The sequence below is a fragment of the Ostrea edulis genome, chromosome 4 (assembly GCF_947568905.1).
Source record: "Ostrea edulis chromosome 4, xbOstEdul1.1, whole genome shotgun sequence".
NCBI lineage: Eukaryota > Metazoa > Mollusca > Bivalvia > Ostreida > Ostreidae > Ostrea > Ostrea edulis.
Window position 1 is genome coordinate 11,434,045 of NC_079167.1, and position 25,527 is coordinate 11,459,571.

General features: G+C 35.7%; 1 protein-coding gene across 2 annotated transcripts in view; it reads left to right on the top strand.

Annotated features, from left to right (window-relative positions):
• The window catches only part of LOC125667914 (uncharacterized), a 179,568-nt gene that overhangs the window by 108,816 nt on the left and 45,225 nt on the right, over positions 1 to 25,527 (top strand). For both annotated transcript variants that reach the window (XM_056161948.1, XM_056161949.1), the window contains exons 29-37: positions 3,165 to 3,387; positions 6,111 to 6,297; positions 11,168 to 11,420; positions 11,623 to 11,747; positions 14,282 to 14,399; positions 16,410 to 16,595; positions 17,602 to 17,730; positions 19,462 to 19,684; positions 21,254 to 21,440. In XM_056161948.1, the coding sequence (XP_056017923.1) occupies positions 3,165 to 3,387; positions 6,111 to 6,297; positions 11,168 to 11,420; positions 11,623 to 11,747; positions 14,282 to 14,399; positions 16,410 to 16,595; positions 17,602 to 17,730; positions 19,462 to 19,684; positions 21,254 to 21,440 (1,631 nt within the window). The remainder of the gene's footprint in view (positions 1 to 3,164; positions 3,388 to 6,110; positions 6,298 to 11,167; positions 11,421 to 11,622; positions 11,748 to 14,281; positions 14,400 to 16,409; positions 16,596 to 17,601; positions 17,731 to 19,461; positions 19,685 to 21,253; positions 21,441 to 25,527) is intronic.

The following is a 25,527-nucleotide window of genomic DNA, read 5'->3' on the forward strand; positions in this document are numbered from 1 at the left end:
TGCTAAATTTGTTAAATAAAGCACAAGAAAGTTTCGAACCAAATGGCAAGCATTTGTCATAATAATATTGACCATTACATTTAATGCCAAGTAGATCGTAGTCACCTGGGTTGATGGTCAGTAAACGGAAAGCACTTTTTAGGTCATCGTTAGGTAAAAATGCCCCCCGACCTAAATTTTAGATCATAACTGCTTCATCTACATTACTATATTTGACAGTACAAATATCTGGGTCAATAAAGTAATTGACAGACTCGAATTCTGGATATGATAGATGATGAATCAAACATTGGTCACCATCTTTTTTGGGTACAAGTCCGACTGGTGAAAAGGAATGGCCTCAAAAGCACCTGCCATTCTACCCAAGCTCTCTTCCTGATCTAACTTTTGTTTTACCATCATAGGTGCTAAGCGTGCCGATTTCAAATTTCTGGATTCCTTATGTGTCCTTGGGCCTGCATATTGCAGGGGAAAACCAAATTTGAAACCATGCATGATCTGAATTCTATCTCGTATAACAGGGTATGATGAAAGTGCATAACATAACTCAAGATATTTAATGGGGGTATACGCTAAGCTGTACAAATTTGGGTGAATTCCACTAATATGAACAGTGCTTGAGGATGTGATTCGCCACAGACTGAGCATCGGTGTCGAAACTTATAGGGGTTGAAAGAACAGGAACCCCTGTTGAGGGCATAGCAGATACCGATTGGCTTTGAAATTTTGTTGGGGACTTGGTTATATTTGGCCTCTTGTCCCCCGCCCTGGGTGTTATGTCCCTGTGTGGTTTGTTGTTTTTGTCTAAAATTGCTACGAAAGGGAAAATGATTCCCATTGTTGACCGAATCCATGTCAGTAACCTGAGTTGACTGCTCAAATTGTGGGGCTGATATGTACATTACCCATAATTCCGAATCCACAACCCCCATGATGAGAATGAGTACCGCTCTTTTTAAGACAATATTGCTCGTCATACTAGGACCAACCAGTATGGCCCACTCTGCTAGCTGCGAGGCGAATGTTGTGCATATATTTTAACAGTTCCTGGGCCCCTGTCCGGGAACTTCTTTAAATAAATAGGCATGGAAATAATAAAGGCCGTTGTCCAAGTATGAATGTTGGTTATACTTTTAAGCTGCTGCTTTTCAATCATGATTTGCCCATACTTGACAACAAGCTCCCCAGTAACATGGAGGTCGGTGCGCAAGTCGCGGGCTTGCTTCAAAAGGAGGGGCAAATCAATGTACTGCCCTGCCCAAATTTTAGATTTAATGGCCTGAAGTACATGAAATCCTAAGAGTCAAATATGCTTAGCTCGGCATTTGGCCGACTGACCTGAACCCGTTCACCAAACAGTAAGCCTATTAATGTTTCATGATTTTCGCCTGACTGATACATAGAATCGTGACCAACAAAGTTGATAACATGGTTACCTGTTGACCCTGTCCCGCTTGGGCCCGGTTGCGCTTCACATACAGCACCGATACCCTGGGAAATTGGCCCGGGCGGAAAACTGGTGACAACGAGGGCCTCATCATGAAGGTCTACCATTATGGGGGTCAGTCTTTGTTTTTCTTGACCTCGCCGTTTCATCTCCGTTTCGAGTTTTAACCCCTGTACCATACGTTTTACGGCTCTTCGTTTTGCTGAAAAACTAAATATGGCCGGACAATGCTGCAGATGATCAATGTCAGTACAGGCTTGATTACATGCTATAAAGTATGATTAAACATATGGTCGCCAAAACGTTTGGAGTTGAACAAGGTCGCAGGAGTTGTCGCACCTGTCCGTGGATTAAAGGCATTTATCTAAATAATGAGAAATGACTTTAACGTTGTAAAAACTCTCACATGATTCGATACGCAAGAGCATGTTTTGCGTATGATTAATTTCTAAATCGAGACTGACTACTGCTAAATACATGTAAGTTGCTGTTAAAGTGGTTTAAACATTTTCGTTTAAAGTCAGCAATTTGCAAATTTTATGGTCGCTATGATCATCTAATTTGCAAATGCAAGCTCTCACTGGGTCGAATGCTGTTAGACGTGTGCCATACCATTGTTAGGCTGCTCTTTGCAAACCGATTTTGACTACTGATTACTCTGTTTACCTAATCAAGACATAGCTCACAGCTGATGTAACTGTTCAACAGGGAATGTTTACTCCCCCTAGGCATCTGGGGTGCATTTTACAAAAGGACTTGCGACTTACGACCAACTTTACATGCTAGAATTTTCCTGTTTATTGTAAGATAAATCACTCCAATGTAAAATAGTGAAAAAATAATGTTAAAAATTAGGTTTCAGAAACGTTTTAATTCCTTCTTTTAAACTAATATCTGTCATGCAATTTAAGACTTGCGACGTTGTCGTAAGTTGTTTTGTAAAACGGGCCCCTGATCCCACCTGGTATGCCCAGGGGTCCATGTTTACTCTTTTCTTGATTTTGTATTCTTTATGGGATTTATGATAATTAAACCCCCTACAACAAGTTGTGTGTGTGTGGGGGGGGGGGGGGGGGGGGGGGGGGGTATACTGGAATCGGGTTGTCCGTCCGTTCGTTCGTCTGTAGACGCAATGGTTTCCGAGCTCTAAAGCATTATCCTTTCCACCTATAGTCACCATATCATATATATGGACTACCCATGGGATGAAGATGTTCCCTATCGATTTTGGGGTCAAAAGGTCAAAGGTCAAGCGCACTGGACATCGAAGTAGCAATATGGTTTCCGGGCTCTAAAGCGTTATCCTTTCCACCTACAGTCACCATATCATACATATGGACTACCCATGGGATGAAGATGTTCCCTATCGATTTTGGGGTCAAAAGGTCAAAGGTCAAGCGCACTGGACATCGAAGTAGCAATATGGTTTCCGGGCTCTAAAGCGTTATCCTTTCCACCTACAGTCACTATATCATACATATGGACTACCCATGGGATGAAGATGTTCCCTATCGATTTTGGGTTCAAAAGGTCAAAGGTCACGGTCACTGGACATCGAAGTAGCAATATGGTTCGGTTTGTCATGCCATTTGTTTTTTACACTCAGAAAAGAGGTAGTTTATACATATTACCAACACCCTTTGGGAGATTGCGGTAAGCGGGGGGTATTCTTAGTGAGCATTGCTCACAGTACCTCTTGTTTTCACTTGTTCATTAGGTAACAGAACTCGTCATCAAAGGTGGCTATGGAGGAGCCATGATCTGGTCCCTTCCCTTGGATGATTTTAAAGGTACAATGTGTGATGATGGAAAATACCCACTGATTACTTTAATCAAGATGGAGCTGAAGCGAGCTGAATTGGAAGGACCTGTGAGACAGACGAACAGTTCTGTTACCATAAAACCACCGTCTGTAACCACAGCAGGGAAAGCCGGATCAAGTATGTTGTACATATATTTCTTTCCTTCGAATATGATGATATATCTGAGTAGACAGACAGAAATGTGAACATTAAGATTTTAAGAATATATCATCGGTTAAAATGAATGGATGCTTGGGAGAAGAACCACGCTTTATTATCATTAACTGAGAGTAGTCTTAAAATTAAATTTTGTTGATACACTTCACTTCTTGTTTGTGAAAATAACACTATCATCATTTATCATATACTTGGTAATGATTATGCCGATTTTTCACTGCGCGATACGGATGACGTCACAATAACCGATATCAACGACCGGTCCGAAAACCCATATCACAGACCAGACCGGCGTGACAAAATGCATATCAATCTGGAAATTACATATTTGTACGTGACAATTAACAGTTTTAACCATGGTAAATCAATGTAGCAAAGTTTTTACTTTTACGGTCACATGTGTCAATTAACTGCAAGAATTACACAACAGCATGTAATATTCTTAAATATCAACATTTCTAATTATGTTTAAATGATAATATCAACAGGATTTTTATTGACTTGATAATGTCAGTATCTCATGGATTAGATCAATTTGAAATTTTTAGTTAAGGATGGTTACATGTACTTCTTTTATTCCTTAAACGCTTTAAGATGTGATATTTTGTATGCAGCAACTAAAGAATAATACATTCTTTAGCCACATGGAGAATGGGGTTTCGCAATTCTTTTTGTGTCAAGGTTAGTTCAGGGTCAACAATCTATATATCCAATGACCTTGAAATTACACTAGCGTATGTATTTAAGAAATGAACATCACTTTTTAGCTGTTCATGGTCAATATGAACGGATTTCGAGCGCGATTCACAGAGAATTTGCCTCAAATCCAAATCCGTTCATAGTAGTATATCATGTATCATGTAGTAAATCATTTTAAGGAATCATTACAAGCTCTGTTCAAATTTACATCATAAACGCTAAATTTGGACATAACACACACTGGGATTTTCAACACCATTTAGTGGACCGACTTTCCGCTGATATTTTTTTTCATATTGATGAATATTTCTTATATACTTTAAATGAACTACTTAGATTTTTTGGACTGTTTCATATAAAACATGTAACAATGGTGTAATAAGGTGTATATTGAAATAAAACAAGCATTCTGAAAGTATTGCATAAACAATACACGTCCCCTACCGGCGCCCCCATTAACTGACGACTGTATTTAATATTTGAGGAAATGTACATTTGATGTTTGATCTTGAATTGTGAACCGATAAATTAGTTAATTAATTTAATGTTTTGTTGTTCATACATTTGACGCATGTAGTCTGGTTTTTATAACGGATGAAATAGTAGTCTTTGCACAATATACGTGGGGGAAATATTTAAATATTCATGCAAATGGGACACAAAATAACGCATCAATATAACATTCATATCTGTATGCTAAATACTTATAAAGAACTTTGAAATACTACTTACAATTAACTGTTTGAAGGCCGATTTCGATGACCCACGACTGCAGGAATGCGGTAAATTAAGAACTACCGACGCAGCAGACTTCGCTCACAGTCTACACAAAAATACTCGTGTAATTAACAAATTTGATATATATTTTCATTTATATGTTCCTCTTGTGATTAATGAGCTTGAAATGTCAAATTAATGAAGTATTTTTTATTTTTTTTTTTACAAATCTGCGTTCGAATCCTCTATTCAGACATTCTACCTTCAACGCATTTCCACCAGAACACAATCCCGATTCCGATGAATAAAAACGTAAAATATAAAAATCGATTTCTTTAAAACTTTTCTATCAAACGTTACGAAATTTGAAATTGATCTGTAGTTTGCCATTCTTATACTACATTTGAAGTTTGAAATGAATCCACACAAGCATAACGAAAAAAGTATGGGAAACCAAAATGGAACAAACTGACAGACAAAGGGACAGACAGATAGATGTAGAAGAAAGCTACAGTCCCTTTCGGTGTTACAACCCGGTAGGGGACTAAAAAAGTAAGGCTATAAGCTCATAAAGGAAGCAGAAAACGATTTCCTAATTTCTTTTTTCCATAAAAAAAAGATTACGTGTAGAGCGTTTAAAATGGCCTTAACAAGTAGCAAATTCAAAATATATAAATCTTCAGTACTATACCCTTTACTTATACCCTTCACTTTTGTAAATTCAGACTTACATAGTTTTCAAAATCTTTTTCTCACAGCTTTTTTGTTGTATTTTTTACCAACATCATTCTTTCCACTGAAAATGTAATCCCGGGTCCCATTTTGCCATTGATTGTTACAATTGTAATCAAGGAAGGGCAATGCAATGTGGCTCCATGACTCAAATGTTACATTACTGAGGATTTCACACATCCATCATTTATCAGAGTGATGATAAGTTTGTATGAAATGTATAAAACCAGATGACAGACTTAAAGTAAGGAATTTAAATCAATGTTGGTTATGAAATACTACATATATATATTGTACATATATACAGAAAAGTCAGTGGTACCGTTTTTAGCGTCGAGGTAGAAATTATGTATATGCACGTAGGAGACAACCTCTGCTTCAGATCCCCTAAGATGGGACTGTCTTACGTTAAACTAATTACCCCTTCAAGAGCAACGCCTTCATATGCTTAACTTTCCTCATTTAGCAACAGAGTAATCCTGTAGTATCCTAAAGAAACATTCAAAATCAAAGAATTCCAATTTCTTTTCCTACAGGTTCATCGGAATACAAACTGGTATGTTACTACACTAACTGGTCCCAGTACAGAAACGGTGCCGGCAAATTCTTCCCCAAGGACATTGACCCTCAACTGTGCACACACATCATCTATGCCTTCGGAAAATTGGTGGGGAACAAGATCACCAACTTTGAATGGAACGACAATGACCAATATAACAACTTGTAAGTGGTGTTACCAATTCGAAAGTGATCCTCCAATTTTGTTAGTGATCCTCTAGACTTGCAATATCTTACCTATATAACCTATGTACTTTTTATAGCCATGCCAAATCAGTGCACCAGTATTCACATAGTTGTAATGTACATGTGCATGTAGTGATTTTAAAATTCACTCGACAAGGTGACATATTTATTTTAATTCAGATTTAATACTGTTAGTTGAAATGCGAACAACGAAATCCTCTTACACAGTTGACTCCAACTGTAGCTATTCGTGGTGTAATTTTGAACGCATCAGTAAACGTGCAATTGTATCTTGTTTACGAATATGATCGATTGCCGAAACAGTATAGATGCATGTAATTAAGTGAACTACATGTAATTTCTCTAAGTGTAATACATGCGGTACATGTATTTGAAAGGGACTATATTTGTGGCAGGGAGTTTATGAAAAGAAAAAAACTGGATATCAGTACAGTTATATTTGTAAAGTTCTGTGCATATTTTTACTAATTTTTGGTCACTTGAGTCACTCAGGTGACCAACTGCTATGAGGTTTTTTCCGTCGTGCGTTAACGATTCAACATTTTTAACTTCCTCTTTAGAACTACCATTTCTATTCTTTTCAAATTTGGTACGAAGTATCTTTGGGACAAAGGGATTATGAATTGTAAATTTCAGAAATTATTATTTGGAAAACATACATGTATAAATAACAATTTAATAATGCTATTGATACTAAATTGAAACTAATAGAGTTTAGAAAGAGCAGGTTACCCTTTACAAAATTCATGATCCCAGGAGTAGGGATTTTGTTATCAAGGTACAGCTAAAATAGTCATAGTGATTAAATTTGTGCATTAACAACGAGTTTTTCACTTCATTTGACTATATCTGCTGAAGGAGAACAGGCTCTGTCGCCAACGTTTCGCAGCGTTCAAGAGCGTTCGCCGAGCGTTCTTAACGCTCTTTCAACATCTTCCTAACGTCTGTCAGCGATCTGAAATTTTGCAGCGTCTGTGTAACGTCCTTGTAACGCGCCTGTAACCTACTGGTAGCGTTCAGAAGGGTTTGGCAGCCACTTGCCATATATAAAGGGCTTGCAGAGGATCTGTTGGAACTTTCACAGAGTGAAGACCTCAGAAGAATGGCAGACCAAGAGAAACACCAGTATGCTGTTGCTGCTCTCATGCATCACAGCAACCTCCTGCAGTTGGCATTGCACCAGGTCCAAGACAGAGTCCAGAAAGAAAAGGAAGAGGAGTGGGAGAAAGAGCTGGGTGAGACCCTGAATAGGAGGGCGACCCCAGTTTGGTGTTGATGACAAGCTGATGGCTGAACTCAGAGCTGAAGACCAAGCCTCCTTCCACAACTTCATCCGAATGCCACCAGAGATGTTTGATGAGCTGAGACAGAGGTGGAACTTCCACCATATCGTTGGAGCACTAGATGGTAAGCATGTGGCCATTAGGTGCCCTGCACACAGTGGCTCCTTATACTTAAAACTACAAAGGGTTCTATTCCATCGTGTTGCTGGCCCTTGTAGATGCTTACTTCAAGTTCCTGTGGGCAGATCTTGGGAGGCCTGGGATCAGCATCCGATTCCCAGATCTACAACTCCAGTGAGCTGAAACATGGAGCTGAAGAAGACCTGCTTTGGTTTCCACAGCCTACACCTCTCCCACAAGACACTACATATGTTCCATACTTCTTCATTGGAGATGACGCCTTTGCCCAGAGAGCCTACATGATGTAGCCCTACAGTCTCCGTGGTCTATCACAGGAGGAGCGCATCTTCAACTACAGGCTATCGAGAGCCAAGAGGGTCGTGGAGAACGCCTTTGGGATCCTTGACAACAGGTTCCAGGTGATTCTGGGCACTATGCAGCACAAGCCAGAGACTGTGAGGCTGATTGTGAAGACCTGCTTGGTCCTTCACAGCATGATGAGGGTGAGGTATCCAACGCTGCAGAACCAACAGGTGGACCAGCGAGAAGGTCCAGAAGAAGACTTTGTGCCTGGTGCCTGGAGAGATGGCTTGAATCTGGAAGACACACAGGTTGTTGCAGGCCCCAACACTGCGACCAAGGAAGCCAAGAAGCAGAGGAACCTTATCAAGCACTGGGTAAACTCCTCATCTGGGGCACTGGACTGGAAGGACAGGATGGTGTAGACCTGGACCCTAGCGTTGCAGTGCAGAATGGATTTAATATAGACCTTACTTTTTGGTAGACAAAATTTTTAGAAACTGAAATATTGTATGTGTAATTTACAATGACTTATTTGTAGATAACAGTAATAATAAATGTAATATTGTGTGTGTCATTTAAAAGTAGTAATTTGTATCAAACATTATTAATAAATGTCTTATTGTTTCTGTGATATCAAAAAACATGTTTACCTTTCGCTTTATTTATTTTGGCATGGGTTTTTGGCTGAGCGTTACCCAATCGTTACAAGAACGCTAAAACAACGTTGACCTAGAAACTCAATTTGAAGAATGTCGACGTTTCTCCAATTTTTCAAAACGTAACCAAACGTCTAACAAAACGCTATAGTGTGACAGGGCCTTTACGCGGGAAAAATGATGCGCTTATTATCTATTCATATACAATACAAAAGGGCATTTTTATAAAAGAAACCATGGATGAAAATTATTTTAGAAGAGATTATAGTTTATAGTCAATAATAGTTTTGCCATTCCAACAAAGTAACAACTATTGACCGAGTATTTATTTTTTGACGTATGCCCGACCTTCTGATAAAAGTTTGATGTCGCCGTCTTTTTAAAATAAACATGTGCAACAACGATCAATCAAAGTAATATTTTAATGCAATGTTATTAGAATGTTCAACAGTTTATAATGAAAAGTAGAAGTGTTTGAGCATTTTGGATTTTATTCACGTGGTTTCTTTGAATCTGAGGACGAGAGGAAATTCTGAGGCACTTTAGGCCTAGCAAGTAAATCTGTTGAGATTTATTAGGCCTACAGTACTGTATATTCAATATGGCTCCAGAGAAAAGAGACTGTGCTTCTGAAACCTTGGTATCCCAGTATGTCAAGGTACTTTTGATTATGCTTGCCCAGTAGGCGGTTGATTCCTTGTCTATGATAATAGTGTGGACATGTTTTTCATTTCCGATCGTATTTTTTGAGTAGTTACTGATCGAGTTGTCATTTTTATGGCCGGTAATTTTCATTATATATCAGTTGGGACAACATCATTTTAATTTTGCTATAAAAGAAATTTTAAATAAATACAAAATAACAAGTTATACGCTTTATTTCATGCATCGGTATGCATAAACACAGAAAATATGTTATCCAAGCGGGGACAGTGTCAAAAGTAGTTCGGACCGGAAGTGCTTTATCAAACGGGCGTGTGATAAAGCTAATGCTTTATCTCACTTTCAATATACACCACATGTATGAGATAAATAGAGGATATCTATATTGCGTGTTTTGATATTTGGTTTATCCAACGAGTTGATGTGGTGTATTTATTCCCGAGGCTTGCCGAGCGAATAAATACACCATATCAACGAGTTGGATAAACCAAATATCAAAATACGCAATTATAGATGTTCTATTTATCTCATATGTCTTCTTTTTACTTAATTTTGAGATGATCCCCAGTATGTGGTAGAAACAGCTGATTAAATTTGTTTTGAATCTGTGGCTCAGACGTCGTGCTTAATCTGTCTACCTTACGTGGGAAAAAATAGTGCGTTTATAAACCATTAATATACAGTACAAAAGGTCATTTTTATAAAAGAAAACATGGATGAAAATTGTTTTAGAAGGGATTATAGTTTATAATTAATAATGGTTTTTCCATTCCAACAAAGTAACAACTATTGACCGAGTATTTATTTTTTGACGTACACATGTAGGCCTGACCTTCTGATAAAAGTTTGATGTCGTCGTCGTTTTGAAATAAACATGTGTTTAATAACGATCAATGAAAGTAAAATTTTAATGCAGTGTTATTAGAATGTTCAACAGTTTACAATGAAAAGTAGAAGTGTTTGTGCATTTGGATTTTATTTACGTAGTTTCTTTGGATCTATGGGCGAGAGGAAATCCTGTGGCACTTTAAATAGGCCTAGCCTAGTAAGTAAAGCTGTTGAGATTTGTTACATTTAATATGTTCCAGAAAAAAGAGACTGTGCTTGGGAATACTTGGTACCGCAGCATGTCGAGGTACTTTCGATTAGGCTTGTCCAGTAGGTCGTCGATTCCTTGTCGATGATAATAGTGTGCACATACAAATGTATTTTTGTTTTCTGATCGTAATTTTTGAGTAGTTACAGACCGAGTTGGCATTTTTGTGGCCGGTAACTTGCTCCTTCTACATATTGATTTAGTTTACAGCCCTTTACCAAAATTGTGAATTTCAGTATCCCAGGAATAAGAATTTGCTTCCTGGATGGAACCAGAATGATTATAGTGGGAAAAGTTGTTAAATAGAGTGATTGTAATTCATTTTTAAATATTCCTGAATTCCTACTGTACATTTTTTTTAAAAAGGGGGGGGGGATATCTTTGCATGAGAATACAACAAATTGTATTCTTGCAATTTCAACTTGCAAAAACATTTACTTTTAAAATTTCAATTTATTTCAAAATTGCTTTCTGGTGTATGTCTCGTATCTTAAAAAGTGCGATGACCTATATATTTTATTCGATAACTTGTTAGTTTTAACACTAATAAATGGAAATAAATACACTTTCTATAATTTTATCAGATGATAACGCAAGTATGGGGTTACCTGAAGTCTATTGTGCAATTCAAGCGAAAAAAGAGACTAGATGGGGATCATACATCACATGTATCATGACTTATCCTTTATTCCTTTATTTATGTTTAGGTATGCACAGGTGAATGCTCATAAACAACAAAATCCTAAACTGAAAACATTGCTGGCAATGGGGGGATGGACAGCCGGAAGTCTGGCTTACTCAAACATGGCATCGACAGCGCAAAATCGGAAAGAGTTCATTGATTCTTCTATTGCGTGGTTACGAATGTACGACTTTGATGGTCTCGATATGGATTGGGAATACCCAGCAAACCGGGATGGGAAACCTTATGATAAAGCAAACTTTGCTCATCTTTGTAAGGTAATTTAATTTATCATGGGATAGTTAATTTTATTTTAACGACATTCGAGCAATAAAGAATACGATTTATCTTTCACTATTTTGATATTCTGTGTTTTAACTTATCCACATCTTGATACATGTAGTACGAATTATTGAATTCTGACAAGTAGCATGAAAATAATATAAACTGAGAAAAACAAAATTGTTTTAAAATTGTCAGGAGATACGTGAAGCATTTGACAACGAAGCTGCTACCACGGGAAAGGAGCGGTTATTATTTACAGCCGCTGTTGGCGCTGGACGGAGTGTCATAGACACTGCTTACGACGTCCCAGTGATGGCACAGTAAGTTTTAGTTAGCTAATTGTTTGTTTAGTGTTTTCACATCTGAACATGCAGAAAACACTATGCAGGTGCTCTATCAGCTAACCTTTCTGGTTAGTGGTGATCGAACCCGGGTGACTGCTATACTCCTCCCTTCTTAGAAGTTTCATAGTCTACACGTATGATTCTTTTCCCTTAGCAGGTCTAAGTTGTTCTTTAGTATCAAATGCTTTGATAACGATGCCTTTACAGGAAGGAGTTATGAGGGGGCGTGTTGGATTTGATGGTCGAGGACTTGAAAAAAATCATTTGTTAGAAGACTTATCCATATAGTTTCAAATGCAAGGGGTATGGGAATAGTGGTTTGCAATTTTTACTATTAAATTGATGAAGATCCTGGGGAGAGCATTTTCGAGGTGCAGAAAAAGTGAAAAAGAATTAATATGGTTGTCAGCGAAGTACGATTGCCAAATGTCAGATGTGTCAATTGATGGAACACATCAGGCTGTCCAGCGGCCCTAAAATTCCTTAAAAAATCAACAATAAAAATTGTGTTAGTTTTGCTAAAATCCCTTAAAAATGTTCAATTCAAGGGGAAATCCTAAAAAGCCCTAATTTTCCCTGTCAGTTCCTATTTTTTAAAAATGTCTCTATTCTAGCAATTTTGAAAATGCATTCAACTTAGATTTGACCAGTGAATATCTGTGTCAAGCTGTTTATTGCTTGTGACTTTGTAACAAAGATGTGACCATTAAGGTTAAAGCCAATAATAGCTGGAAGACGCCCTTCTTGCACAGAGAGTATTTTTGCGAGTTTCTTTTTTGTCAAAATTGCGAAAGTAAGACCATTTAAATGTCTAAAACTACCCTAATTTAGTTATGAAATTTCTAATTTTAGCCCTAAATTTTCGTAATTTTAGCCCTAAAATTAGCCCTTATTTTTTGTCAGAGAGTGCTGGACAGTCTGAATACATGTTCAGAAATGCAGGGGGAAAGTTCGAATCCAGGTCTCACTCATTGTGTTATGCAAGGTTAAGATAACGAACAGTGATCAATCTCATAACTCCTACAAGCAATACAAAATAGATAGTTGGGCAAACACGGACCCCTGGACACACCAGAGGTGGGATCAGGTGCCTAGGAGGAGTAAGCATCCCCTTATGACCGGTCACACCCGCCGTGAGCCCCATATCCTGATCAGGTAAACGGAGTTATCCGCAGTCAAAATCAGTGTGCCAAGAACGGCTTAACAATCGGTATGAAACACGTCAGACAGCATTTGACCCAATACGAGGTTGTATTGACGAACTAGATCGTTATAACGACCATAGAATTTGCGAAATGCTGACTTCAATCGAGATTGTTGAAATCCCTGTACCATCAACTTGTTTGTCAGTAGCTTGCCTCGATTTAAAAACTGACTATACCCAGAACAAGCTCTTGCATATCGAATCATTTGAGATATATAAACACCATATGCAGGTGATAATGGAATATTCTACATAAATGTGGGAAGTTGACGATGGAGAAGCTGAAATCATCCCGTTTGTCATACAGTTGAGTTGTCAGTTTGCCGTTAATGTCTACTTTCAATTTACTAAATTGAAATAAAAGTAATAATAATAGCTTTTGAATACTACATTTGTTTTTAGTAAATATCTCCTGCCTGATCACTGCATTTATAATAATTTTTCTCTATCTAAATTTTTACTTGGTTTTAATGACCCCCTGTACTGTATATACTTTTCGTCATTTACTAAATAAATGACATTTTCTATTCTCAAACTTGTTCTGTTTTGCCTGCTTTGAGCAAAAAACGAGTGCAGTCCACTTGGCTAGTGCTTTTGAGCTAAGGATCATAAATCAGTGATTATTGTAAATAATAACTTTTATGTGACATGCGAGATATTTGTCTCTCACTTTACCCTGACCTGTTGATATGTCTGGGTGGAGTTATGACTGTTTTCGATCTAATTTTACCCTTCTCCTTACTTGCTGTATTTCATCCAATCAAAGGTAACATATTCGTCACGTGGTCATTGTCTGTTTGTTTTCTATGTACCAGGAGCCACGCTAGTTCAGAGCAGCATTTTTTGTACCCACCGTCCACCCCTTCTACCTCCATGTACTGTTATCATTTTAGCCATTTACGTTATAACTGACATGGCCTTGATTTCTTGTTGCTACCCACCCTTTTTTGTGGGCAGGCAATATTTTTATGCTAGTCTTTTTACATATGTGTATGCAATAGGGGGTCATCTTGTTAGACCCCCTATCGGATGTTTTATTTTGTGTATATATGTTCTCTTTCTCAATGTCAATTTTATAGATGTATGTAACAGGGGGTCATCTAGTCATTTGCAGCATATGATCTTAATTTTTACTTGGTTTTAATGACCCCCTGTACTGTATATACTTTTCGTCATTTACTAAATAAATGACATTTTCTATTCTCAAACTTGTTCTGTTTTGCCTGCTTTGAGCAAAAAACGAGTGCAGTCCACTTGGCTAGTGCTTTTGAGCTAAGGATCATAAATAATAATTTTTCTCTATCAGATACATGGACTTTATTTGTACAATGACTTACGACCTGCATGGATCTTGGGAGTCTTTCACTGGTCTACATACTGGACTCTACGCTTCAAACAATGATTCGGACAAAACTTTGAATGTTGTAAGTGCCTTTATCAATTATCAATACGTGTATTTGTTGCATGTAACTAGCAAATAAAAATAAATGTACTATTGCGCTATATCATCACTGGGTACAATGTCATACCTGTTAGAATAACTCGACATTTTCTTTGTAGGATAGCAACAGGTAATATTCAGCTGAGATCTATGTAATATACCCTAGGTCACTTGTTTTTGGCTCCAACAATCCCCTGAAATTACGGATGATAATTTTTCTAAAAATCAATGTTACAATATTTAGTGATGATTTGTACAAAATAACCATTGCCTCGTTCTTATCAAATTTATTCATTGTCATAATCAGAACCCGGATTTTATTTCTTTGTTCATTAGATAATGCTAGACATTTCATCACGCATGCATAAAGATTATTGTTATCTTTAAGTCTATTAAGGCGGGTACATGTATGTTCAGATAGGTTATACTCTATTAATACATGTAAATTGTACGGTCTTGAAAATGTGTCGTATAGTAACAAAGAAAATATTCAAACTTGCGCTTTGATATGATGTGGTAAAATGTTTGTTATACATGTAAATAGATCACGAAAGTGAAATATTTTAACACTACCCCGGGGTTTGAAATTTGATCATATTGGTGGTACTAAAACATGTAATACTCAGTGCTTATGAAATGCGCAGCTAGAATCCTACTGCTTCCAGTATGAAATAATTATTAAACATCTATACGTGAATTTCAAACGATGTTCCAGGGCAGCGTTTTACAATAAGTCGCAAGCCGTAGACTTAGTCATAAAAATTACGGCTTACAACGATAATTTGTGGTAAATCTGCGCTTGGCATAGATTTGTCTCGAGATCTGAAGTCATAGGAACTTTTGTAAGCCATACAAAACCAAGATGGCGGATTTCTATGTCGACGCTTCGTCGATATGTTGCTACATGTAAGTGAATCTTTGCGTGGTGGAAGTGATTTCTATGTGTTTTTTTTTTTTGTTTTTTTTTTTTATAACCGAAGACTTGTACAGTGTAGTTTATTCTATTTGTTTTAAATCATAAGGAATGAAGTTTCGCGGATAATAAAGCGTACACTGCATCAAGTTAGGTTATATGTATAACATATGTCCTAATACCATTTTGACGTGATGATTGATACATGTATGAAGCTGAAGCTTACCTAGGCTATAATGAGCTCAGACTTTTAATATCGTACCTCAGTACTATCACAGTGTTACACTCGGTGTGTCCCCCCAGTTTTTATCAGGAGAGGGACAGGGTATTTGTAACGGTAATGGAGGAAGTTAGATATTCGTTTGAACGAATTTTCTGGATACAAAGTATGTACACATTTTTGTAGACTAGCTATCTAGATGCAGATACAATTTATAAAACAGTTATTACTATTTACGTCGGTTCTCAGTGCAGCATGGTAATCAAACCAAGAAGAAATCGTTTGGTACCTAATTCTAAATGCGTGTTAATCATTTTGACAAGACCAATCTTTTATCAAAGATAGATGGTGAAGTCTGACATTCATTTTCAATTTTTTCTTCGAACACATAAAAACAATATCTGTGTTTCCTAGCAGCTATGCTTCCGTTACTATAAAACTGAATAAATATGAACTTCGTTTTTATTGTAGTCTCTGACTTCGTTATATTTCGCAAATATTTTTCAAACAAGTGTGATACTTTTTATGACTAGGTACTTGCATAGCAGGTGATGATCTCCCTTGAGTTCAAATGTTACTGATCAACTAAATATTTGTACCAATTGCAACGAAGTGTGTGAATCAATATATTTTATGCCTCTACATATATCAGAATTCAACACATGAAAAAAACTACTGGAAAACTTGGAAATTGTGTTATATATATGCAGGAGGCATATATATATATATATATATATATATATATATATATATATATATCCATATCCAAATGTGAAAAATTGCCTCAGTGTCCGGTAATCAATAGGTAAAAAATTAAATAATATATATATTTACAATGTGTTTGTTTCCTGTTTCCTAAGGCATTTGCAGCTAATTATTGGCATCAGAAAGGAGTACCCCGGGAAAAGTTGATCATTGGGCTGGGAACCTATGGCAGAAGTTTCACTCTGGTGGACGCGTCTAACCACGGGGTCGGTGCTCCAGCATCGGGCGCTGGAAGTGCAGGTCCCTACACGAGAGAGAAAGGCTTTCTGTCTTACTATGAGGTGGTTACACGTATTGCTGTTAATTTATTACATAACAAGTGCAGCAACTAATCATTATTTTAAAAGATATCAGAATTTATACCTTGATGTTTTCGATTACTGTATTTTTGGTTGCAGGGTTCAAAGTTAAAAAAAAAAATGTGGCGAAAACTGAGAGTGGACAATAATTATGATAAATTTTATGAATCTTAAAGAAAAGAAATATATGATCGTACATGTATATTGATTATGATGTAAGCAATAATACTGTTTTTCTGCAAGACAATTATTGTAAAAGGTAATTCCACCCTTCTAGAATTATATGTTCAATCTTATATTTGAATGTTTATTCTTCAAATAATATATCTCAATAACAAATAAAAATGATAAAATAAGTATGTTGCGGTATTAATAATTTTTTTTTATTAATTAGCACACGTATACTTATATCAACGTCAGAAAAATTGCAATTTTCCTTAAACAACATTATCAAAATTTCACGAGAACTGATTAAAACGATATAATAGTAATCAAAACAATTTCATGAAACTGTTTCTTTGAAAAATATACGAAATGTTTGTGAAAAATAAAGGAAAGTTATCGCATAATGGACTTGATGAATAATTTAATGAAAACAGAGCTATCGCTCTTGGATTCAATATTTTGAAATATATAATTGATTATTCATATATAACTTAGACTTTTGAAATATTTTATAGTTATTTTATAGTTAACAAGATTTTTTACAATAGCTATTTAAAAAGACTCCAACAAAATGTATGTTCCTGTCATGCATAAATCTTATCAAATCATTGATTTTGCGAAACCTTATGACATCACAGGAGGGCGGAACTACATTAATAAAATTTATGGTTGTTGTAATGCATTAATTGCATAATCATTTGATAGTGCAAGTAAAAATAACTCTAAAATGAATCGTACAAACACCCCAACCAATAATAGAAATATAAGATGAAATTGTGATTTTGGTTATACATGTATATTATTGTTGTAATTATACCTGTAGATTTGTGAGATGCAGAAGAGTGGTCAGGGTACTACATACAGAGACCCGGTAGCCAAAGTTCCGTATTATGTAAATCCAAATACAAAATTGTGGGTTGGATTTGACGACAAAGAGAGTCTTCAGAAAAAGGTAAGTGGACTACCTTTCCTAAATCTGGCGCTTTATTGTCGTTACATCCAATCTGATGTCAAAGCTAGTCCAGAACGTTTAAAGAAGAATGTAGCACAAAGGCTTTATTTTACCTGCAATTTGAAATGTCATCATAGACGAAAAGGGTAGATCATTACTCGGAAATCCAGATCTTGTTTATCTCGAAATAAATATACAATTTAACATGAAATACTTTTAGTTCACAAAAAAGTCAGAAAGCGAATGAAAATTGTTAATTTACTCAGTTTTGGCCAAATATTGGCAAATTTGAAGCATATATATGAGATAGGTCCATAGGAGGTAATATATATTAAGAAATTCTGACATACAGTCCACTCCACTTATATTGAAGTCGGTTATATTGAATTATCTGTTATATTGAAGTTAAAATAAATCCCCTAGTAGCAATATTTATGTAGTTGTATTTATGTAGCATTGGTTATATTGAACTTTGGATATAATGAAGAATTCAGGTCGGTCCCCTGAATTTCATTATATCCGGAGTAGACTGTATACATGTATTCCTATCTATTTTCACTTTATATATATAATGTACACATTTGTAATATGAATCTTTATACATCCTTTTATGAAGCTGTAAAGGGCAAATGATATACACATTTAATTTGGAGCATTTTATTTTTTCCGGACCATAATTCTTTTGTCTTTTAACATCTAGACCTTTGATATATGGTACAGTGTATGTTGGCAAGTTTTATTTACTATATTATGTTCACAATACTGTTCATTGTTTGAAGCATATATATATATATATATATATATATATATATATATATATATATATATATATATAGACGAATGTTATGTACCGTAAATCTTAATTTTCCACTTTTAAGATGATCCTTAAAAATATATTTAAAGATTATGGAAAATGGAAGGGGAGGCATCAGTTTTAGTGTGTCGAAACAATTCTTCCTAGTTAAATGGTATCATTAAAATTGTTTAGCATCCACTTCATATTGCGTACATTGATGGGTTTGAATTGTTGTAATTGAACTTTATTTACTCCCTAATGAAAGGTGAAGATAACGAACAATGATCAATCTCATAACTCCTATAAACAATACAAAATAGATAGTTGGGCAAACACGGACCCCTAGACACACCAGAGGTGGGATCAGGTGCCTAGGAGGAGTAAGCATCCCCTGTCGACCGATCACACCCGCCGTGAGCATATTCATTATGTTATATCCCCATGCCCACGCATGATACGACCATAAATTTTTCATTGTGCAATGAATAATGTGCTTGTAATTTTAAGCAAAAATCTCATTTTGATGATTCCTTCATTTCGACCTAAAACTGTCATGGCTGGTTACATATTGCTTCAGAAAATATATACCACAGACTGGCCTACCTCTCACATTTACATATTGTCTACACCTGTATCAGCTGCAACTTTTGAGTACAAATGTTTTCCAAGTCAAATGTACATGTATGTACAATGTCAAAAAGGTATGCCTTGTTCATCTGAAACCTTAAATGTGCTAAAAAATCTATTGCCATTTTGTAACTTTAGACACTCACAATCAGGATCGTGATTATTCGTCTTTTCCAAGGCATCCTTTTGAAATGTGCGTTTACTTAGAAATTAGAGTGAAAATGAGGGTTCCATGGACCTTTATCCTACCTCCTCCTTTATTGGTTTCTTCATTTCGTGCCATTTGTTTAATGTTATAACAATTCTAGATTACAGAACTCATCAACAAAGATGGCTATGGAGGAGCCATGATCTGGTCTCTCCCTCTGGATGATTTCAAAGGTACAATCTGCGGGGAGGGAAAATACCCACTGATTTCTTTGATTAAGGAGGAGCTGCAGAAAGCCCCTTTGGAAGGACCTGTGAGATCGACCAGCAGTCCAGTTACCATCAAACCAACGTCTGTAACAACCACAAAGGGCGTCGAATCAGGTATTTAGTACACGTATTTCTTTACGTCAAATATGATAATGTCTCTAATTATACCAATATGTGTTGTTTTTGCACAGTATTGATAAGATAAACACATTATCTTTACTTGAATTTCACTTTTTCCTTCCTTACTATTTGTATGATTTCAATCTACATGATTTTAAATCAGACTATATCTTGTTTGCAGGTTTAGTTATTTTTTTCTTGGATATGCTATTAGATATCATATGCAAGAAATTTTCTTGATTTTGTGTTTCTTGATATTCACGACTTTGCAAGTTACATGTATTACGAATATGTCTATGAAAAATTTGTTTAGATGTCCTGTCAAACGGTTCTTTACTTTAATCCCACAAATAACGTTATGTACAAGTATGTGACTGGTTTTTTAATGTCCATGACTACAGGAATTCCAGACTCACAGGTCCCGTGGGGATCCGGGTTAGAATAGGTCCTCAGTACCACCTTGCTTGTCGTAAGAGGCGCGGACTAAATGGGGCGGTCCTTCGGATGAGACCACAAAACCCGAGGTCCCGTGTCACAGCAGGTGTGGCACGATAAAGATCCCTCCCTGCTCAAAGGCCATAAGCGCCGAGAATAGGCCGAAATTGTGCAGCCCTTCACCGGCAGTGGTGACGTCTCCATATGAGTGAAATACATGTAATCTCGGAGGCATTAAATAATATTCAATCAATCAATCCAGACTCACAGCCGAAAACAAAATCTCCAACATTATCTCGAACAATTTATGGACAAGAAATCGTTACATCTGCATGCTAGATGATTTTCTTGCACTGAAGCCTAATTACCTAATGCACTAGATAAACTCAGAAGAAAATATAATCGTGCATGTATATCATGACATGTAATAATTTTGATACACGTCTGCAGTAAATATGGTAATAATGAATATTCATATATCAATGCAACAAATGTACTCAAGGCTTTGTGCTACTATTTATGATATCAATAATGGGTATGCGTCTTTTGTAAGCGAAGTATGTAATTTTTTCTGCAATGATTGTTACTCTCATCATCCGATGAAACAACAAAGAAAGACCTTTTATTTTTTATATTTATATTTTTATGTATTTTTTTAAACTATAAACTAGAATTAAGTTCTAAAATATCATATGGTTTACCCAATTGTTACGTTCTACAGAACAGCCAATGTACCCTTTCACCTTGATGACGCTCCATATTTGATAATGATTATGCAGACAGGTGGGACTAAAAAACCGGATCGAACTAGTTTGCAATAAACATGTATTTATTTATTGATGAAAGTAATGTCAATTTCAAAAGAAATATAAGAGAAACGATTCAGTGAATGTAAATGTACATAGATATTGTGCTCACAAATAGTTTTTATAATTATGAATGTTAACCTCATGATAAAGAGGATTTGCATTGCTCCCAGTCCTACCCAAATTCCATCTTCGAATACGATGGTGGAGTTTGCATGCCAACTATACTTACAAACATTTGGACATTTTTTTCACAGAAATTAACTGATACTGTGTCAAACAATCATTCAAATTTAAACAATTCCAGTCTTTTTCTCCACAGATCCAGCGAAATACAAGCTGGTATGTTACTACACCAACTGGTCCCAGTACAGAAACGGTGCCGGCAAATTCTTCCCCAAGGACATTGAACCTCAACTGTGCACACACATCATCTATGCCTTCGGAAAATTGGTGGGGAACAAGATCACCAACTTTGAATGGAACGACAACGACGAATATAACAACTTGTAAGTGATCCCCCAGAGTTGTATTTTTCGTCCCCATGTTATTTATGGCTATAAAAAAATTGAACAACGTATTTGTACGTACCTGTGTTTTAACACGTTCATCAAGACTACAAGTTTATTTGGATACTGGTACTAGTTGTATTAAATCAGTTGAAATACATGCATTCGTGTCCAGTTCACTTTAATTCGATATTGTCGACATCGACAATGTTGATACGACGTCGTATTTACATTGTAATTCAATATATTTTGTTTATTCAACTTTTTAACTTCATACCATGTATGATAATTCAGCTAGATTTATAAAATCGACTCTTTCTACTTGACTTATCTGCAAATAATAATCATTAATATTTGTTTAATTTTGGGGTAAAATCTAACATTTTTGTTTAAAAAAGTAGAAATTTCGTGAAATATTTCATCACTTTGGCAAAAAACATCTCCCCCAAGTAAATAATTATAGGTTATAGACTTTGTATGGGAAAATATGACGACCGAGTTTTTTGGCGCGTAGACGGACCGAGCTTGCGAGGTCCGTTCGCGACAAAAAACGAGGTCGTCATATTTCCCATACAAAGTCTATAACCTTTTTATTATTTACTTTCAATTTCATTTAGAAACTAACAATAATTTTATTTTTAACAATAACTTTATCGGTTTAACTGAGTAAAAGATGAAAAACACGAAAAATTTGAAAATTAACGGCGTAGAAATTTGATTGTGACGTAATGTTTGCGGGCCGGAATGTTTCCGGGCATATATCGTGTGATATATGCCCGCAAACTTTTAAAGAAAAAAGAAGAGATGAAATTGAAAGTATATAATAACATGTCATATTTAACACTTCATGTTAAGACATTAAATGAAACTCATTATAATACAATTTCTAAAGTCCCAATTTTGGGGGAAATCTATTTTGGGGGAAATCTCAAAAACTTGTATCAAAAGTAGAAGTTTCTGGAAATATTTCCTAATTTCTAGCATAGAAAATTTCACCTAAATAATTAATGTCATATCTTAAGTTCAATTTTAAGCATTCAAACAAAAATAATTATAAATCAATTCATTTTATTTGAAGTCCCTATTTGGGACAAAATCTCAGAATTTTGGTTCAAAAGTACAGGTTTCTGAAAACATTTCATCAAAGTAAACAACATATCTATTTTCATAATTCAGTGCAAAATATCACAGACACTTTCAAATTAAAATCAAGTTTTTATAATATCACTCTTCTGTTCTACTTTTCTCATTGACCTGAACCATTTATGAGTTCTAAAGAGTGCATCCTCTAATTATGGGCTCCAAAGTTGACAAAATTTAAGTACCTTCCTGATCCAAGGTACTAGATGAATGATGCCACATGTGCATATACACCAACAATACAAGTCTTGTACCAGCACGGCACTGGTAATACCAACCAGTAAAGCTACTAGAAAGTATTGTATCCAGAAAAGATAAACTTTATTTAAGATGTCGCAACTCTAATCAAGACTCGTAATATGATATCATAGATAAAGTAATCTCAACAAGTGTTCAAAAGTGTACTCCCTAACAATGTTTAACTTGTACTCCCTACTCCTAGGCTATGGATATCCTCATACGAGAGTTGTAGAAATACCGGTATTGGATACAATCTATAGCGTCAATGGAGTCTTAATGATACAATCTTCTGTGGAGTTGTTCAGATTCAATTCTCATCCGGAACCTGTGCTTCAGTTGCTAAATCCTAATGTATGGAAATCAAAGTCATATGTAACCTGTATCAGTGACATAATTTATAGTGAGAAATTCTCATGGAGGTAAAACATTAGTTATAATGCATTGTATATATTACCTTCATTTTTGCTCCCAATATTTGGTCACTTTCATGATTTTCAGAATTTAGAGGTTTCTGTATTTGTTGCAAATGACAGCAATCAAGCACACGTAATTTTTCATGAATGATGCATGTACCTGTTTAATAGGAACCACATTCTGTGGGTGTCTCCAAGGCTTCAGTCGCTCACTGAATGACTCCACAATCCAACAGATTTTGGTAATGAATCGAAATGATTCTGAAAAGTACGAATTTTTTTTAACTAACAGTACATTAAAGATGCAAAAATAAATTAGAAATACATTCTTTGTTCTTTCCATATTCTTCACTTTTATTTTCTAAGTAGCCAAACTGATTGAAACATTAAGCTTGTAATTTGTAGATTGTGTATTAGAATCAGGCAGCTTACAATTTTCATTTCTTGAACAATTTTACACAAAATTTGTCAACTTTGGATACACAAGGAATTTTTATAGGTCCAACTTTACATTATCTCACATCACATGCATGCTACGTCCTAAAATTTCATTAGTTTTTGGGTGTTTTACGTTACATTTCTACCTCGATAATTTCAATCTAATGTTTCAAATTAATTTTCAGGATATTACGCCGTAATTTACATGAATTTCAATAAAATGTTCAATTTTGGAAATTTTAATATTAAGACAATATTCATTTGTATAAGAAATGTATAAGGAGGTTTATTAGATTATGATGACTTTCCTATTTTACATTTATTTGGGAAAATCGATAACATGCGCTAGATCTATATGTAACAAAGGCAACGTTGAAACAGATACATGTGGAATTTGAAGTGCAAAAAATTTAATACCACTTGATTCATTGAAAACTACACAGACCCCAACTTTTCTATAAGTTTAAAGAGTGACTAAAGACTTGTCGTTTTCATTATATCTGTGTAAAACGTATACGGTACCAATTTTGATGCACCAGATGCGCATTTCGACAAATAATTTCTCTTCAGTGATGCTCAACCGAAATGTTTGAAATCCGAAATAACAATAAAGTTTTAGAGCTATTATAGGGAAAAACTGTGCCAAAAAAAGTGGAGTCAAATTCGTCAAAGGATAAGAGCTATGCGTGAGGGAGATAATCCTTAATTTTGAAATGAATTTCTAAATTTTATAACAGCAATTAAATATACATCCGTATTTTCAAGCTAGTAACGAAGTACTTAGCTACTGGGCTGTAGAGACCCTCGGGGACCAACAGTCCACCAGCGTAGGCCTCGACCCAGGGGTCATAATGTAAAACGTATACGGTACCAATTTTGATGCACCAGATGCGCATTTCGACAAATAATGTCTCTTCAGTGATGCTCAACCGAAATGTTTGAAATCCGAAATAGCAATGAAGTTTTAGAGCTATTATAGGGAAAAACAGTGTGTCAAAAAAGTGGAGTCAAATTCGTCAAAGGATAAAGAGCTATGCGTGAGGGAGATAATCCTTAATTTTGAAATGAATTTCTAAATTTTATAACAGCAATTAAATATACATCCGTATTTTCAAGCTAGTTTAAACGGAGTACTTAGCTACTGGGCTGTAGAGACCCTCGGGGACTAACAGTCCACCAGCAGAAGCCTCGACCCAGGGGTCATAATGTAAAACGTATACGGTACCAATTTTGATGCACCAGATGCGCATTTCCACAAATAATGTCTTTTCAGTGATGCTCAACCGAAATGTTTGAAATCCGAAATAACAATAAAGTTTTAGAGCTATTATAGGGGAAAACGGTGTGCCAAAAAAGTGGGAGTCAAATTCGTCAAAGGATAAGAGCTATGCGTGAGGGAGATAATCCTTAATTTTGAAAAGAATTTCTAAATTTTATAACAGCAATTAAATATACATCCGTATTTTCAAACTAGTAAAGAAGTACTTCAATGTTTAAAAAAAAATGCCATTAAAAATGATTAAGCAATATAATGAATTAACTATAAACGATATAACAATAATTCATAGGACTTTACCAAACTGAAAGGTACAAAATTAAATCCTATCTTCACGACGCCACAGACGAACATGGTGAGGTTAACTGATTTGGAAAATATGGTACATTTCAAACTCATGAAAACTGAAGGTCCATTGATAAAAAAAACAGTGCGCAGAGTTAACCCCCATTTAACCTGTATCTGTAAAGAAGAAGTGCCCAAAGTATTTTCCAGTATTAACATATTCGGAAAACGCCTTTCAAATCTTTAAAATGGCTTTATATTTGCTATGTAGATCTTCATTCATGTAATTAAAAGA